Genomic DNA, 18,388 nt, shown 5'->3' with positions numbered 1-18,388 from the left:
AATAGGATTACATATGAATTGGATATGGATTAAGTAAAGTGGACAGATGTGGAACAATGTGAAAGACGAGAGTTCATTATAGAAACTGTATTTATGACCTGTTTTTAAATGACTATTTTATGTCAATAATGCTGGGGAAGCATTTTGACCGTCTTGAGAATTAGGTCATGGAGACCTAACTGATAAAGTTGTAACAGTAGCTAACAGAGAGGTAACGGAGGACGTCTTGCATAGCAAGGTCACCGAGGTCTTGACCAGCCTTGGTTTGATTTAAATGGTAAGCTTCCGATAAGGGTGAATGAGGGACCAAGGAAGCGGCCTATGAGTGAAGCGCTAGGTGACCTGCGAAGGATACTAGAGGGTGCTAACCATACGGTGCTCGGGCTCTGGGTCGCCAAAGATACCCACATGTGCTTCATCGGGGAAGATATTGGAACAAGGAGCAAGAGTTGTTTTTTGAATTCGGGATGTGGTTGGTTGACCTTGCTGGTCCTCAACGGATGAGTTCATGGCTTTTTTATATAAATATATTGGTTGATCTTGCTGATCTTCAACGGAGATTCCATCTTGATTTTTATAAGTGATTATATTGTCGCGTACTATGAGCTAGGAACTATCGAAAAGGCCCTTGAGGAACAAGTGGTGACTGTTCTGGTTGCCAATGATGCCATAGGTACACCGATGAAGGAATGATTGGAGATTAGGATTCTATCGGATATTTTGGAGGATTATGATCAGTGACACTATGGTTTCATCAAATTGATTGTTTTAAAGATAGCTAAATCTGAAAAAGGCAATTTCATATTGGGTGTGTAAGTGGTGTGACTGGCGTTAAATTTGCATGAATATCTGACTAGGGGGCCTCGGAACTCTTTTCCCTGGTACCGTGGACAAAACCTAACCAAATTCCTAATTGGATCCTATCACTAGAGTGGTTGGGCGGTTGGCTAACCCATGGGACTAGGCTAGACTGATGGATCCGTAAAATGAGACTCAATTTTGTTATAGTACGATAGATGAAGTAAATCCTAGATAGTAATTGTTCTATGGAAAAAGAATCAACGGCTATGTCTCTCGATGGGAAAAAAAGCGTTAGTTTAAATGATCCAAGTACAAGTTTCTTCCTTGATCTGACCAAGTGACTCATAGGTTTGGTCGGATCGGTTTGGTCAGTAATTACCTTGACTACGTTAGAGTATAAATATCCTGGAGGAAAACCTCATGCTATCTGGGCGAGGGAAGTTTTTTTTGGTTCGGTTTTGAAAGAACCGAGGGATTAGTCTCTTGTTCAGATATCCGTGGGGTGAGGCCCCGAGTGAGAGGTCTTGCTCCGTGCAAGAAGTGCTACTTCCACTGCTAGCATCCCCAAATTCATTGCACGGAGGGGGCAGGGATCTTTCAGCTGGTATGAGAGCTAAAGTGGATCAACTGAAAAGCCAAAAATGTCAAAAATTTGTGAAGTAACAGTAAAAGGTTGTAAGTTTATAAGATAAAAACAGCTTTAATCATGTGTAAAATTACATTGTTTGTCATCCAATGCATCAGAATTGCTGGGGGAAGCTATGCCAAAATAGTGCAAATTTAGGTTATGCAGCGCGACGGTGCAGGCTCAAAATTCTCACTATTTTGGCACTGCTCCCCTAGCCACTCAAGATCATTTCTGATGCATTTATAATGAAGTTGAGTACATTAATTATAAAAATAAAAATTTACAAAATAAAAATACCTTTAATCATGTATAAAAATACATTATTTGTCATCTAATGCATCAGAATTGCTCCTGGAGAGCTGGGGAAGCTATGCGAGAACAGTGCGAATTACCTTCCACCACAATGGTGCTCAAAAGATTGATCTCAAGCTCTGGCAGCACCATGCTCTCCTCGTGTGGGGAAGATGGCCCCGCATCTTCTACTACAGTGGGCTGTTCAGCTGCTGCAGATTGTGCACCCTCTGGAAAGTGCTCTAATGCAAGAGCTGCTCTTCTACACCAGCACCCTCTGGAAAGTGCTCTGATGATGCAAGCTACTCTTCTACACCAGCACTCGTTCCTACTGCCTTCACTTCCTTGTCATCCCTCAAATACCCTACCAACTGCAATGCAGGCATCTCTATCTCCTCATCCGAATGATGAGGAATGCAAAAGTGGCAAGCCATGAGAGGAACCTAGTTCCTAAATTGCCCTTCCCCAACCTCTTCACCTCCTGCTTATTGAAGGTACAGCAAGCTCCTGCGGGGATGTAGATTTCGATGAACCGTTCAAGGCGCTAGATGTAGGGGCGGGCATATTGTTGAATGTACTTAAGCAGCTCAACAGGCACCCATCGATCATTGGGGCAATGGGGGAAGGGGATGGAGTGGGGAGCCAATTATTTCTCCATGTATGCAATCTGCATCTCATAATGTTGGGACGCAAGGGCGAGCAACTTTTCAAAGTCAACTTCACGAGAGAACATGACAAAGAGCTCGCTCTTGCCCGCCCATGGGGTGGTGGAGAGGAACTCACAGAAGTTGTCAAAGGGGGTAGCCATGTGAATGCAAAGAGATAATGTGAGCTCGTGCTTGGTTTCTATCGCGTGAAAATGAGAAAGAAGGCACCTTTGGCTATTTATAGTTAAAATTTAAAGTTTGGCCTTTTCACACTAGACCCCTAGACAAAAAAATTACAGTTTGCAAAAATATTAAGATTTCAATTAAATAAAGATTGGTTAAAAAAGAGCTTGCTACAAAATTACAAGCATGTCATCTAATCTAAAATTGTTATAATGTCTTCATTTTTTGCCCCTCTTGTGACATTTACTTCATGTTGATCAAGTCCATCTCCTTGTTGACTTGAAAGCTTGTCATTGCCATCACCTCGACCTTGAAACTCTTGCCTCTCATGTGCATCAAAACAGAGGCTATTTTTCCATATTCTCAGTTCATCTTCAAGCTCTTCCACATGGCTACTATGTGTTGGTAGGGCTATGCACCTTGCTGTGCTGAAAATTCAAGGTTCCCCATTTGCCATGATTCTGGGACCATGGTTGTCCCCTCCTTACACTTCCCAGTCTATGTAAGAATATAGAAAGTGGCACAATAACCATAAAGTGTAAGGGTTAACTCTAGACATGTAGTGGAATCAGATATACCTTTCTTCTCATCAACTTGAAACTTGACTCTTCCACATTTGTCAAAGCAAGTGTTGAGGCAGGTTTGCTAGGCTCCAATGCTTGCTTGCTGCCAGTCGCTCATGGAATTAGCATGGAATTGAACATGTGCACAAAAACATGTAAAGGACAAAACCAATTTAGCCCTACTGACCTAGATGCCTTTGAAAACTTGAGTGATGTCTTGATATCACTTACCATCTTAAACTTTAAGCATAATATGGTCCAAGCATCAGGTTTGATCCATTCAGGATTGTTAAGAGGGGGGTTGGGGATCTCTTCTAGCTTGCCAAATAAACCTGGTTTTTTATCTACAAAATATGAGTGAGAAATGAAAAAGATATTGTTCTGTACAAGATCACTTGGGCTTTAAGATACAAACATGGCCTCTCCAATGGATGCATGCATAGCATAGAAAACTCTAGTGAGGCTTTGGAGTGGTTGTTCCTCAACATAATTAGAGGGTAAAATATCTGTAGAGAGACATAAGAAAATGGAGAATCATAAGAAAATTTGAAACAAGAAATCCAATATTAGCATGTTGTTAAATCTGTGTTTATGTTACACTGACAATTTGAAGGAAACCTTGGTCGTTGGCTTGAATGTACAAGTCTCCAAGGGTATACACATGTTGTACTATGGCAACCAGTCCTTCCTTCTTAGTATGCTTGAAGCCTTGTAGCTGCCCCTTCCAATGATGTAGCATATTCCCCAGTTGACGCACTCGATGTGGTCCCTTAGAGCTTGGCTGCATGTAGACCCAAGCCCCAACCCTGAATCTTGTTGGAGCCCAAACTCCATTCTCATCTCTTATGTTATGTAGCACAAGCTCTTCCACCTTCTCCCTAGGTCTTCTCACATTACTGGAAGAGGCCATGGTGGTAAGAAAAGAGAAGAAGGGAAAAGAAAAGCTGGCTTGTTTTACAATAGAAGAGTGGAGAGGAGAGAAAGTTCAAGGTTTTCAGTGCAGTAATGGAAAGCTTAAAAGAGGGTTAGAGTTTGAGAATAGGCTTCCTGAACCTAGAGTAGACTAAAGAGGGATAGAGTTTCTGCAGCAATGGAGAGGGAGGGAGCTTGAGAGAGAGAGAGAGAGAGAGAGAGAGGGAGATTGAGAGGGAGGGAGCTTGAGAAGGAGGGAGAGCTTGAGAGGGATGGAGTTTCTGCAGCAATGGAGAGCTTAGAAAAGGAAGAAAGAGGGAGAGGGAGCTTCAGACTGTGGGAGCTTGACAAGGAGGGAGAGCTTGAGAGGTATGTAGTTTTAGCAACAATGGAGAGCTTAGAAGAGGAAGAAAGAGGTTCAAAATGAGCTTTCCAAACCTAGAGTATGTTGGGGGGAAATTCGAGAGGGAAAACACACTTTTGGGAAAAAATTAAAAATTTTCAATTTTTAAGGCTTTTCATCTGCGCGATTCTAGGTGGGGGGACCTCTAAGTTTGGGCCCAAGAGGTAGGGGGAAAAGAGTAGTAATTAGGTCCCATTAGCAAACCAAAGCCTAGGCCCCCTAGGGTCAAAGAAGTAAAAAATGTGCACCCATCCCTCTTCCTATTGGTCCATTCCTAATCAAAAGTTAATCCAAGAGGCCCTCTTTGGATCCAAAAAATTCCTAATGTGGATGACATGATAAATGCCTTACACGATGGAACAGAAGATCGAGGTTTGGAACACAAAGGGGTAGAAGAAAAAACACGACTTATGGAAGACATTTCCAAAGAAGAGAAAGAGCTACGGTGGCTTGCTCGTCTTCCACTATATCATGGAGCACATGTGTCTATTTTACATGCTTGCCTATTCATATTGAACTTATAATCAATTTTTGGATGGTCTGATATATGAGCGTATCAAAACTTTTTGTGTAAGTGATTATATCATATGCAATTAGTGAGTTATGTGCCTTTATATGCATTTTCTTAGCCTAACTATTTTGTGTAACAGCTTATTAAAACATCAAATATTGCTAGAAGATAATGAGATGCCAGTGGACTGTAGTTGAGAAAAAGCAATGTTGCACTCGATTGGCATGGACTACAACACACACCATGCTTGTCCAAATGATTGTATTCTTTATCGAGACAAGAATATAACAACGCAGTACAATGTCCGCATTGTGGTACATCGAGATATAGACAAGATGTGCACGGAGAAAGGGTACCAGCAAAAATTTTACGACACTTTCCCATCATCCCTCAGATTAAAACAATGTTTAAGTGCAAATCCATCGCAAGATTGATGACTTGGCACCATAACACCAGGTTCACGGATGGTGTTATGCGTGTGCCTGTAGATTCCCCTGCATGGAAGCACATTGAAGAGAAGTGGGTAGCCTTTCAGGAGGAGGCTCACCATATCCGACTCGGACTAGCGATGGATGGAGTGAATCCATTTGGTCTAAGAAGTTCATCATGGAGTACATGGCCTGTTTGTCTAGTTAACTATAATCTTCCACATGGCTAGCGATATAAAAGGGTATCTTTTACTGTCTTTGATATTTCTTGGAAAGTACAAGGTGAAGAACATGGATGTGTATTTAGCCCCTCTAGTTGAGGAGCTTCGTGTTCTATGGGAGGGCATTGAAGTTCATGATATTTCCAAGAGGTTTGGACACGTGCACTAACATTGAGAGGAATACTTATGTGGACTATGCATGATAAGCCTGGCTATGGAGAGTGCTCAGGTAATACTGTAGCTTGTTAACATATTATGTTAAGTCATGATTGTCATCCAAACTTACCTGCTACAATTTTTTTTGATGTTATACAGGGCTTCCCAGTGTCAGGGTATAATGGATGTCCATTATGTGGGCCGCAACTTGAGGCTCGGTACTACTCAAAGCCTATGAAGAAGATATTATACGAGGGCCACAAGAAGTATCTCCCAGTGGACCATCCTTTGCGTGAGGGATTTCTAGGGAGGTCTCCTCACATATGGAAGAGCAATGATTGGAGGACCTTATGGGAGCTGGGTCTAACCTACACCTCCACGAATGAAGCATCTATCCATTTTCCATCAACTTCCATTTTGGAATAACCTTCTAGTGAACCATCTTCTTGACCTAATGCACATTTTTAAGAATATAGCCGAGGTGCTTTGGAAAACCATCATAGGAGCAAAGGAGAGCAAAGCACAACGAGATGATTTACAAGAGGTTCAACGCATGCACCTCTTATGGGCCCAAAATAGAGCAGATGGAAAGGTAAAGCTACCAAAATCTCCTTGGGTCATGACAAAGGAAGAGCAACGGCATGTAAAAAAGTGCATTAGTGAGTTTCGTACCCCTACAGCATGCATGCATTGCTTGAAGGGAGCATTTACAAAGGACGATGAGCTTAGTGGCTTGAAGAGTCATGATTGGCACAAATTCTTGCAATTCGTGCTTCCTATAGCCATCAAGGATTGCCTCAATGATGACATTAGAGAGCAACAATTTACAAAATTGGTGTAGTGGTGCGTTGGGTATCAAGGAAAGAGATTAGTAGAGACACATTGGAAGCAGCACAGTTAAACTCCATCGAGGCTATTACAATGGCTGAGAAATACTTTCCAAGAAGTATTTTAACCATTCAATTGCATTTGCTGGTTCATGTGGTTGATGAAGTTGCTGTGGCTAGGATTGTCCATAGTCGCCCATAGTCGATGGTTTTTCTTAGAGAGATTTATGAAGACACTTAAAGGATTTGTTCATCAAAGAGCTCGTCCGTGAAGGTAGTATGGCAGCGGAATGGCTTGTTCAAGAATCACTTGTATATATAACTTAATTTCTCAGTATATCTGATCCCGATATGCTAAGATTATGGACACAAGAAGAAGATGATCAACTAGTTGGGGAAGAGCCACAAGGGAAAGGCCTTGTGAGAACAATGGATGTAGCATTGCATGAGAAGATCAATAAATTTTGCATCTTAAACTCACATGCTATGGAGAAATGGATCGAGAGATATAACTTGGTGAAGGTTGAAAGGGACCAAGCTCATTTGAGTTTTAGGAGTCACACAACCCGCACACTACCGTACCCAACAGAGCTTGCCCTTCTTCCAGACTTTCCTTTTAATAAATGGCTCGAGCAAACCATGCTACAAGCTAAATGCAATGGTGAATCAATAAGTGATGAGGAGGAGGAGCTCGCATATGGTTGTGATTTCCATGTATGTGAGTTAGAGATATCGACGCATTGTCTTTTATGTTGTGCTTTCGTGAATTTATACAATAAAAGTACTTATTTATTGTGCTTGCAGTATCGTAAGTTTGGGACAATTTGGTCACGCGGACGTCACTTTCGAGTAGAAGGAATAGATAAAAAGAGAGCAACATTTGATTGTGGTGTGAAGGCTAATTTCATGCAAGAAAGTCGTTCAAGTACAAGTGATGGCAATACTGAAGTAGGCATGCTAGATTATTGTGGAACAATCCAAGATATTATCAAGGTTGGATTCAGAAAGTTTGATATGTTCATTTTTGATGTGAAATGGTTCAAGTTGGTAACTCAAGGGACGCAAGTAATTGTACGCAAAGACAAGTGTGGATTTCTTCAAGTAGACCGCACAAAGATACGGACTGACCAAAGGAACACATTTGTGCTACCAGAGCACTGTGAACAAGTCATCTTTGTGGAAGACCCGACATATCATAAATGGTTGTTTGTGATCCAAATAAATCCACGTGGAAAACAAATATTTGAAGAGGTAAAAATAACAGTTGACTATTTGCCAGATGCTGAGGAACTATCCCCAGATCATGTGATGGTTGAGCATACACCACTAGCACCTATTGAACAACAAGAAGAAGACATACTAGTTGAGGAAGTAGGTGAGGCTCACACGGGAATAGGATCGGATGAAGGTGTACTCATTGAGCAAATAAAACTTGAACAAGAAATAGACACTAGAGATAATCTAGAAGAAGAAGAGATTCAAGCTGAGTATGATCATGGTGCATCGACAGTTCTCATGCTAGAGCTAGAAGAGGATGACGACATGGATGAATTACCTTCTACTACTACAAGGCAACTGGTTCTACCAATTGACAATAATGATGGAGTATTTCTAGAAATAGATTTATTTGGAGCCATGGATCTCGCTAAGGACGAGCAAGTTGATGATGAACTTTAATTTCATTGTAAAACATAGCACTTTCTTAATTGCACCTTAGTGATGAGGAGGAGGAGCTACCATTTTTTCTCCTTCAAAGAGCATGATGGAAGTTATACTCTCCTCTCTCCCTCTCCCCCTCTCTCTCTCTCTCTCTCTCTCTCTCTCTCTCTCTCTCTCTATCTCTTTGATCTCTCTCTAGCTCTCTCGCTCTCACTCTCTCTCTCTCTCTCTCTCATAGACACATATGCTTGCAAAGAGGTAGAAAGAGAAGGCTAAAACACACCCCAAGATGGGAACTAGCAAATATTATATATAAATTCAATTTTTTTAAAGAAAATTTCGACTGTTATTTCGACACCTATTTCCACGCTTATTTCGACGACTATTTTCACACATATTTCGATGTCTATTTCGACGCACATATCGACGATGCGACCAGGCGTGGAAACTAAGCGTCAAAAAACAATGATTCTCTTGTAGTGTACTTTGGCTGGCCATCCATCTTTGGCTACCTCAAAGCACCCCTTCACCAATGGTCTCCTCATGAGAGATGCACATTTGTTGACTCTGTTGCTTGATTATGATTTATTCTTGGATGGGGAGTATAGGTCCCCATCCAAAGGCTAACATTTTGACAGCCCCTACAGCCCACCCCTATAGTCTACTGCATGTGCTCTTTCCTGTCCATGCACATTGCCCTTGATTGAGAGTGAGTTACATACAAGGCATGAACGGGAACTCTCCCCTATACATGCAAACATGGTATTGATGTGTATAGACTATAAAGACTCGTAAGCCAAGGTCTCTTAGAATCAGCAATCACTTAGTAAAGTCTTATTGAGAGTGAGTTACATACAAGGCATGAACGGGAGCTCTCCCCTAAACATGCACATGGTATGGATGTGTATAGACTATAAAGACTCGTAAGCCAAGGTCTCTTAGCGTCAGCAATCACTTGGTAAAGCATGTAAATGACCTTGCGCCCCCCTGCCCCCTTCGTCTTTCTTTACAAATTTAGCTGCACTTGCAGCCATTGCAAAGCATCTGGTAGCAGGAGGTGATGATCAAGGCCGAAAAACCCAGCAGGAAACCCAGCACAAGGAGCCCGTACACAGAGAAGACGCAATGATAGCCGGGCGCTGGGTCTTGCGGGTTGTTATGCTGGGGCTCGATGATGTCCAGGTCGAAGCGTGAGCCCTCCGATCTGAGCCTGTCGATGATATCGAAAATAGCGCTCTGCCGGACCTTGAACTGCTTGACGTCCTCTTTGTGCCGACCCACGCTCCGGACCTTGTCCAGGACCGCGCAGAGGCTGCCCAGCGTGACGGCCAGCGCGATGAACACGGGCCCCCACCAGTCCGCACATGTGAACACGGTGGTCTGCGCAACTGCAGCGAAAATGACCCCTTGCAGCACCGCGTACATGCTCACCACCTGGTACAGATCTTTGCTCAGCCGCCGCACGGTTTTCTTGTGCGAGCTCATCTCGCCCTGCAGGAATATATCCTCGCGTTTCAGGTCCTCCAGAGCCATGGCGTGAGGGATGCTCTCCTTTAAGCTCTTCCAGATCTGGGCTTTGGAGAGCTGGGCCTCTGCAGCTGCAAAGCTGCTGCTTTCGGGAGGGGGTGAAGGAGAAGGGGAGGAGTTGAGAGAGGTGTCAAGTGAGCTTCGAGGGGATGAGCTACTCGATGGTGCGTCAAGTGAGGGTTGATGATCAGGGGAGGAGGAGCTATGGGAAGCAATGAATACATGGACATGGCCGGTGGTATCGATCGCGTCCACTCTCACACTCAACGGATGATCCATAATTTGCCTAAAAATCTAGCCCATGAGATTGTAGGCGACCTGAAAATCTTAATGGAGAAAAGAGAGGAGAGCAGGAGAGGAGAGAGCAGACACTCTTAATGGAGAGGAGAGAGGTGATTGCTGTGTCCATCCATCATATCGAAGCTTTTCACCTTGACACGCAAGGTGAACACATCCTTTCGAATGGAAAAGCTGCAATCCACTTTGGTTTCTTTCTCTCTCTCTGCGTGAAGTTGACAACTTGACCAGCCACTACCCTTCGTTCCACCGCTTCATTCATTCTTTTAGTGCACAATGAGTCAATAAGATTCTCTTCAGTATATTATTTACACAACAGAATATCGTATTCCGCATAGTACAATTATAATTTTAAAAAACCAATCTAACAGTAAGAAAATCTCCCATTTGCAAAACAAAATAAAAAAACGGGATTAGGTTATATTGTTAAAAAAAACAATATAACAATAAGAATAAGAAGACAACCCACTTTCTAAAGTACAACATTGAATGGTGCTAGCTAATTATATTTTCATATGGCAACTTAGTGCTTATTATAAAGCTTGATCAGAGTAAAATCACGTAATAACTGCCTAATTAAACACATCTAAAATCTCATGTATATGTCCCCTAAGACCATTATAAGAATCTTCATAACAAGCCCATATAAGAGCCCACAACAAAGTTTAATCATACTAGAGAATACAAATGTTTCCAATTGTTTTTCTAAGGGGATTTCACTCATTTGATGCATATGTAATGTGTTGTTGGGGTTTTTTTGAGCTTGGATATTGCTTTAATACCAATTCTAATGTATCCCTTAATTATATGAGCCAATCATCTAAACAAGAGAATAGTTCAATTGCAAAAAAGCAATGAAAAGTCCATATATCCCTTAATTATATGAGCCAATCATCTAAACAAAAGAATAGTTCAATTGCAAAAAAACAAAGAAAGATCCATCCATTATTATTGAATTTATATACATCAAGGAATTTTATAAATCATAATTATCTAGCTCCATTGTCAATAATATTTACGTCTACAATATAATCATCCATTTCTAAATCGAATTTAAAATCATTACTCAAATCTTAAAGTATCTTGAAAAAAGAGTAAAAATCACTCAAAAACATCTCCATCTTGAGAGAGTCAATCACCAACAATATGGCTTATGTAGATGGCCATCCACCCAACCACCACATTAGATATAGCGATCACATCAAGGTCATGCCAAGTTCACCTCCATCCATCCACACCAAACTTTTGGTTCTACCAAAATGGCTCCCAAACATGAGCTTCTACCAAAATGGTCGCATAAGGAAAAAAAACTTATTTAGAGTCTTATGGGATTTGTATAAAGCTAGCCATCACAAACTACAATCCAAATCCATTATCACAATAACATGATATCCAAGTTCTCTCTCAATCATCCAAATAATACAAATAGTCACACTATTTCTCATCCAAACATCTCCATCTAAACATCTAAATCCTATATAAGCAAGCACACCAATCCTCATTCAAGCATCCCCATATGATAAACCAAGCAGTTGATCCATCTAAGTGTACCCCTTTACTTTCTATTCTTGTTGTCACTCCTCGTCTATTCTATGCAGCCTATTTTCCCTTGACCCAAAAAGGAGTATGCCAAAAACACCGTTTTGCCTCTAATCTCGTGGGTGTGCCCCTTCTTTTTCGTTGTCACCCCCCACGCCTTCTTTTCTTTAATGTATCCCCCCTTTTGCGGTTAGTATGTGCACCCATTCACGGCTAGCAATCTCTTCATTGTATGTATGGGTGGCTTGACTTTTCATTTTTTTTTTCTTCCTAAGGTCTAAAATGCTGCCAACCTTATAAAAATTAGTCCCCTTTCATATGCAATGCCAAGAATCTTAGTAGAAGAGCTTGGTCATGAATCTTCTTTTCTTTGTCTCCCTTTCTAGCACACTTCCTCGTGTATTTGCGGCCTCTTAAACTAATTTTGAATGCATTTATGTGCTCTGTAATCCATAAAACATCTTTAAGTTCTTTATGCTCACTGGTTTGTTCCCCAAATGCAATGGCATGAAGTCTACATCTTGTGCAAGCTTCTTGTGTTGTCGATCCACAAACTTGTCAAAGATCAGTGCTCCTCAAGGAGGCTGACCAAGTGATATCATCATAGATAAGAGATAAATATTATGCGAGATGTAGATAATGGTAGTAAATGAAACGTGCACACACAAAACATATACATGCATGCGATGCTCACACATTAACATGCTCTTGAGGCTACAAAACAAAATACAGTAGGAATCATGCTAAGCAATCTAATCATTATATGCTTTCTCAAAAATATAATCTCCATAAAAACTCCTTTCTAATATGAGTACACAAACTGATTTTGGTCATAATTGACGTGAATAAAACTAAGTCAAAAGAGAGTCTACAAGCAACTTTTCACAACTAGAAAAATCTTAGAGTAAAGAGATATAAGTTCTAAGGCAATGCAGAGTCTGTAGTCCACTTTTAATAACTAGATAAGTCTTAGAATAAAGTGATAAAACTTTAGATTCAATAATACAATAGCATTTATACAGTAGTGATCCTATTTAAGGGTCTTTATTAAAAGTAAGCCCTTCTATCTCAAAACCTACCCACAAAATGGTAGCAATAAAAAAGTAGTCAAATTATGCCAAAAGCTATCAATAAAAAAGATCTCCCAAATGAAGTCCAATTTAGCAAAGCCCATGAAGTATGCTTTTATAAATCTTTGCAAAATCTACAACTTTGCTTCATACTATACATTATAATTCTCTAGCTATAGAAATAAAGATCTAGCCCTGAGAAGCATTTATTTGTTTTAAAACAATGAAAATAAACTATATTCCATCCCTCTTCCTAGAACACCTATAAACCATCTTATACTAAAATCTCATCTCCCATTCAAAAAAAAATTGTATCAGAAAATAAGTATTAAGAGTGATACTACCTATCATTTATGCCCCATAATTGCATCCATAATTATTCTTTAATGAATATTGATTAGAGTATGTATTCTCAAACTGCTACATGAATCGCAATTAAAAGATAATGGATTAGAAAAGAAGAGCTTATTTTTTCACTTCTTGTTGCTCATATACTATAGAAGTAAAAAACTTCTTTGATGTACCTTGCTAGATATGAAATGCTTCCTTTTAACCAAGATGTTAAATATCTTGACTCCAATCACTATTTTTTTTTCTATCATAACTTATGTAGGATTCACAATAGATCTCTGATGCTCATGGTTAGGCATTAGGCCAAATGGTGGGTGCCAAGTCTTTCCATGGGTGTTGAATCTTCCTTGGCTGGTCAGGGTTCTCTTGGATACACAATCTTCTCAGTGACCTCTCCAAAGGGTTGTTGAGGGTGATGTGGTTTATGAGGTGGGTCTTCATCTTTTGGTGAGGTTTTGGATCTCCATAATGTCTTGAGGGGATGGCTGACACAAGATGAGGCAAGAGTTTTGTGTAGTGTTAAAGGTTACCTCAGCTTTGGATGTTTATATGTTTTGAGTGCCCCATTCTCTAAGGGATCTTGAGTGTCACATAGTTGTTCTTTTCCCACTATTGACAATGCCACCATGGCTTGAAGGGATGGCCGACAAGAGTTTTGTGTAGTGTTAAAGGTTACCTCATGTGATGGATAGGCTTTGGATGTTTATATGTTTGGAGTGCCCCATTCTCTAAGGGATCTTGAGTGTCACATAGTTGTTCTTTTCCCACTACTGACAATGCCACCATGGCTTGAAGGGATGGCCGACATGATGAGGTGAGATTTTTGTGTAGTGTTAAAGGATACTTGAGGTGATGAACAGGCTTCGGATGTTAATACATTTAGAGTGCCCAATTCTGTATAGGATCTTGAGTGTCGCACTTGTTCTTTTCCCACTACTAACGATGCAAACATTGCCATAATCTATCCACTTTTAAGGATGATGATCTCTCTCATTGTACCTGGAGGGGTCCCATAAAACTTGCATGACATAGGTTTAGATCCAATAAGAAACTCTACTTCAAATGGATTGGAAATTGTTTATTACAGCAATGATGTTTGGATGGGGAAGGCATGAGGGTGTGGCCTTATGAGGTCCACATTGTGATGGGTTTTTTGTGTCCTATGCAAACATGATGAATAGGTAGTTGAAATGTACATATGTTGGTTAGAATAAGCCTTTGTTGGAAAATATGGTCATTGTAATTTGAAATCAAATAGCCAAAGCATGTGTGTACGCCATACACCTGCCAAAAAGACAAAGTTATTCACCGAAAATCAATCACATGGGTTAGTAGCAAGTAGTCGAGGTCAGTCAGAGGAGGTCAACTGTTGGCTGCTAAGGTGTTAGGATTGAAGATTAGAGTTTTGGTGAGTCAAATCTTACCTAGAAGGAGACTTTGGTGGTTTAGCTGATTTGGACTAAGTGAGTTTAGGTGTGTGATTGGATCATCAACAGAGATTCAGAGGATAGTTGAAGAGGTGCTGACTGTCTTGAGCTATGCTTTTTGAGTGAGTTGGATGCTATAGAGGCCAGATTCATATTCTTTTTTATTTTCCCATGTTTGATTCCCCCATCCAGGAGTAGAAAGTTGTTTTATAGGGATTTAACTAATAGGTTAGAGACCCTGTCATATCGCATCATTTTGGGAAGACCCTGACTGATTGCTATGAAGTCAAGATATGACTGGTATAGGGGCGTATTGACTTGTTTGTTGATAGGCCTAAAATAGAAGAGTATAAGGTATGATTTGAAGACAAACAAGATTTTAGAGCCTGGAGAGAAGTTGTAAAAGGATATAGGGGCTGATTTAACCTCTTTTGATGGCTACAATGCTTATTGTACAGGATCCTTGGATGAAGCTAATGATGACATAGAATTGGATCAGATCTTGTTGGAGTTGGAGGTGGACATGTGTGGGGTACATATACATGAGGTTAAAGGGGCTAATCTGGCTAGTCATATGGCTGAACAAGATTGTGTGCAAGATATTGAGCCCAATGTACCAAAAGTTGGATTGATGGAGATGCTTATTGTGCTAGTAACTTGACTAGTGGAGAAAAAGAGGAGTATGGGAATTTACTTGACCGGTATCCAAAGCTATTTGCCAAAGATTACAATTAAATAAGGGGAGTTTCAAGTGTGGTTAATGAGATAAAGCTGAAAGAAGGTGTGAAGCCAGTGTCTTAGAAGCTAAGGAGGCTAGGTGTTATTCACAGACGGGTTTTGGAGGTGGAAGTCTCTAAATTGTTATAAGCTAGTTTTATATACCCTGTTGATGATGCAGAGTGGATTTCCTCTGTAGTCATTGTGCCTAATAAGGGTAATAGATGGAGAGTTTATGTAGATTACAAACCTCTTAATGTAGCCACAAAGACACATCGCTATCCTCTCCCACTTCAAGATGAGATACTAGACCGAGTTGTAGGGCATGAGATATATTCAGTAGTGGATATTTTCAGATGAGAATAGCCCCAAAAGATCAAAAGAAGACCAGTTGTATTACCCCTTGGGGGGTATTTTGTTACAGGGTTATGCCCTGTAAATGATTTTCATCATAAATGATTTTTATGCATAAATGGATGTATAAAAGAAATTCTTTTATATTAAAAGAGTGTTTTTCATCATAAATGATTTGTATGCATAAAAGATATTTTTATATTAAAAGTGTGATTTTTATCATAAATATTTTTTATGCATAAACATATGCATAAAATATTTTTTTCTTATATTAAAAGTGTGATTTTCATCATAAATGATTTTTATGCATAAATGGATGCATAAAAGAAATTCTTTTATATTAAAAGAGTGATTTGCATCATAAATGATTTGTATGCATAAATAAATGCATAAAAGATATTTTTTTATATTAAAAGTGTGATTTTTATCATAAATGATTTTTATGCATAAACATATGCATAAAAGATTTTTTTTATATTAAAAGTGTGATTTTCATCATAAATAATTTTTAGGCATAAATGGATGCATAAAAGAAATTCTTTTATATTCAAAGAGTGATTTTCATCATAAATGATTTGTATGCATAAACCTATGCATACAAGATAAATTTTTATATTAAAAGTGTGATTTCCATCATAAATGATTTTTATGCATAAATGGATGCATAAAAGAAATTCTTTTATATTAAAAGAGTGATTTTCATCATAAATGATTTGTATGCATAAAAGATATTTTTTTATATTAAAAGTGTGATTTTCATCATAAATGATTTTTATGCATAAACATATGGCACATAAAAGATTTGTTTTATATTAAAAGTGTGATTTTTATCATAAATGATTTTTATGCATAAATGGATGCATAAAAGAAATTATTTTATATTAAAAGAGTGATTTTCATCATAAATGATTTGTATGCATAAACCTATGCATAAAAGATAATTTTTTAATATTAAAAGTGTGATTTTCATCATAAATGATTTTTATGCATAAATGGATGCATAAAAGAAATTCTTTTTTAGTAAAAGAGTGATTTTTCATCATAAATGATTTTTATGATGATAAAAGTGTGACTTTCATCAGAATTGGATTTCATGCATAAATAGATGCATATAGAAATTTTTATATTTAAATAAGGGTTCTCTTTAATCCTCTGTTTGATTTCCGCAAAAAATTAGAAAAATGAATAAGTAGATAATCCGTGAGAGAAAATTCTACCGTTTCATATTCACTAAGATGGTAATGAGAAAATTTAAATAAACTATCGAAGTCGGAGATCGAGATAAATGATTATTTTATTCCTCATAGGAATTCATGTTTAGTTTAGAAATCTGTAAGCAAATATTCAATGAACGAAATTTAGAAAAAGAGAACCTAATTCCTTCGTCAGTTTCGATCAATGATGATGTGTCCAGTTCAGGAAAAATGCACTTAAATCACCCATCAAATCTAAAACTAAGTTGAGACCTTTGATTTTGATCTGAGAATCAAGATTACAGAATTCGAGAAATTCTGCTTGGGAATCTAGACCTGTGATCTAGAAGTATTGGGATACGAAATTAAGATATAACCATTGTATTCAAAAACAAAATTAAAACTGAAAACTTGCATAGAAACCCTGTTTTTTTAAAGGACTGTCTTACGCCAGAATGCTGGAGGGAGCATTTGGCATATGTGTTTATCCAAGGGAAGTTCAGTTGCAACAGCTAGCGGGGAGTGTTCACAAGGGACAGTTCACGCGGCAAAAACCTGCCCAGGTCTTCAGCCTGGGTATGGTGAAAAATAGTGTGCTTCCGGTACGATGGGCGAGGGCCGACGAAGCGGTCCCTGAGTGAAGTACCAAGACACCTAAGGAGGATCCTGGAGGGTTCTGACCAAGCGATGCACGGGCTCGCGGTGCTTAGGACACCCATGCATATGTCGTGTGGAAGATATATATGAATGTTGACGAAATGATTATTGTAATATGTTACTAGATCTCGTTGCTGACCAGCTGGTCCCAACGGAGAGTTCAGAGTGGTACTCTCATTAGGAAGTGAATGGGGTCTTCTTGGGCCCTTTAATTTGCCCAAGCCTAATCAAGGTGATTAAGAAATAGCCAAATGGGGGGTTGCCATGTGGACTGAAATGTTGGGTTTGTAAGAGAGGTGTAAGAGTGGTCAAAGGGTACACTTTCCCCCAAAAAAGGGGGGGAGGCAATTTTACAATTTTCGGACCTCCATAACTTCTACATACAAGCTCCGATTTGAGCAGAGATTATAGATCCGTGATCTATGCATCAAGAGCTTTCCATAGATATGTTACATGATATGGTTTTGTCCGCTAGATTTTAAATTCCATTTTTCTCCCAAAATTCAAATTCGAATAAAGTAGCCGTTTTGAAGCTTCTAATTAGAAAACGTTTCTTCTTAAGAGAAAAGGTTTGACTCCTTAAACTGCCAAATAAAAGGGCCCAAGAAGCCTTCCATTGAGGTCCTAATGTTTTGTGAAACAAGGGTTTGAATGGAAATTTTGAGTTATGAAATCTGTGACCATATTTGTTTTATCAATGGATTATTTTTATATTAAAGTTTTAAAGAGGAGTGTGTGCGTACCTGTTTTCTAAAGCTAAAGTTAAGAAAGGCTTTCAATTATGGGTGGATGAGTACTTGTTTGGTTCTACCGATTCCAGTGGTAGGGTGGTGGCTAACCCATGGGCCGGACGGGGTTAGGCTGGAATCAGTGGAGTTTTAATAATCAAACTAAAAAATCTTAGGATTACGCTAGGATTCGAGTAGTTAGTTAATTCCTTGATAAATTTCTCAATTGAGTGGATCAACGGCGGTTGTGCCTGATCTTGATTAGAAAAAAAGCGTTGAATTGCTCAAATGATCAAAT

The 18,388-nt window shown here is 39.3% G+C and overlaps 1 protein-coding gene across 1 annotated transcript; it reads right to left on the bottom strand.

Moving 5' to 3' along the window:
- Positions 1-9,036: 9,036 nt before the first annotated feature.
- Positions 9,037-10,173, bottom strand: LOC147621264 (uncharacterized). Its single transcript, XM_086823971.1, has one exon. The coding sequence runs from the start codon at positions 10,034-10,036 to the stop codon at positions 9,245-9,247; it is 792 nt and encodes a 263-aa protein (XP_086680097.1). The 5' UTR covers positions 10,037-10,173; the 3' UTR covers positions 9,037-9,244.
- Positions 10,174-18,388: the final 8,215 nt, after the last annotated feature.

The sequence above is a fragment of the Cibotium barometz genome, chromosome 30 (genome assembly GCF_041138505.1).
Source record: "Cibotium barometz isolate CiBa-2024 chromosome 30, ASM4113850v1, whole genome shotgun sequence".
Lineage (NCBI taxonomy): Eukaryota > Viridiplantae > Streptophyta > Polypodiopsida > Cyatheales > Cibotiaceae > Cibotium > Cibotium barometz.
The sequence above is the reverse complement of the archived record's forward strand: the minus strand, read 5'-3'. Positions and strand labels throughout refer to the sequence as shown.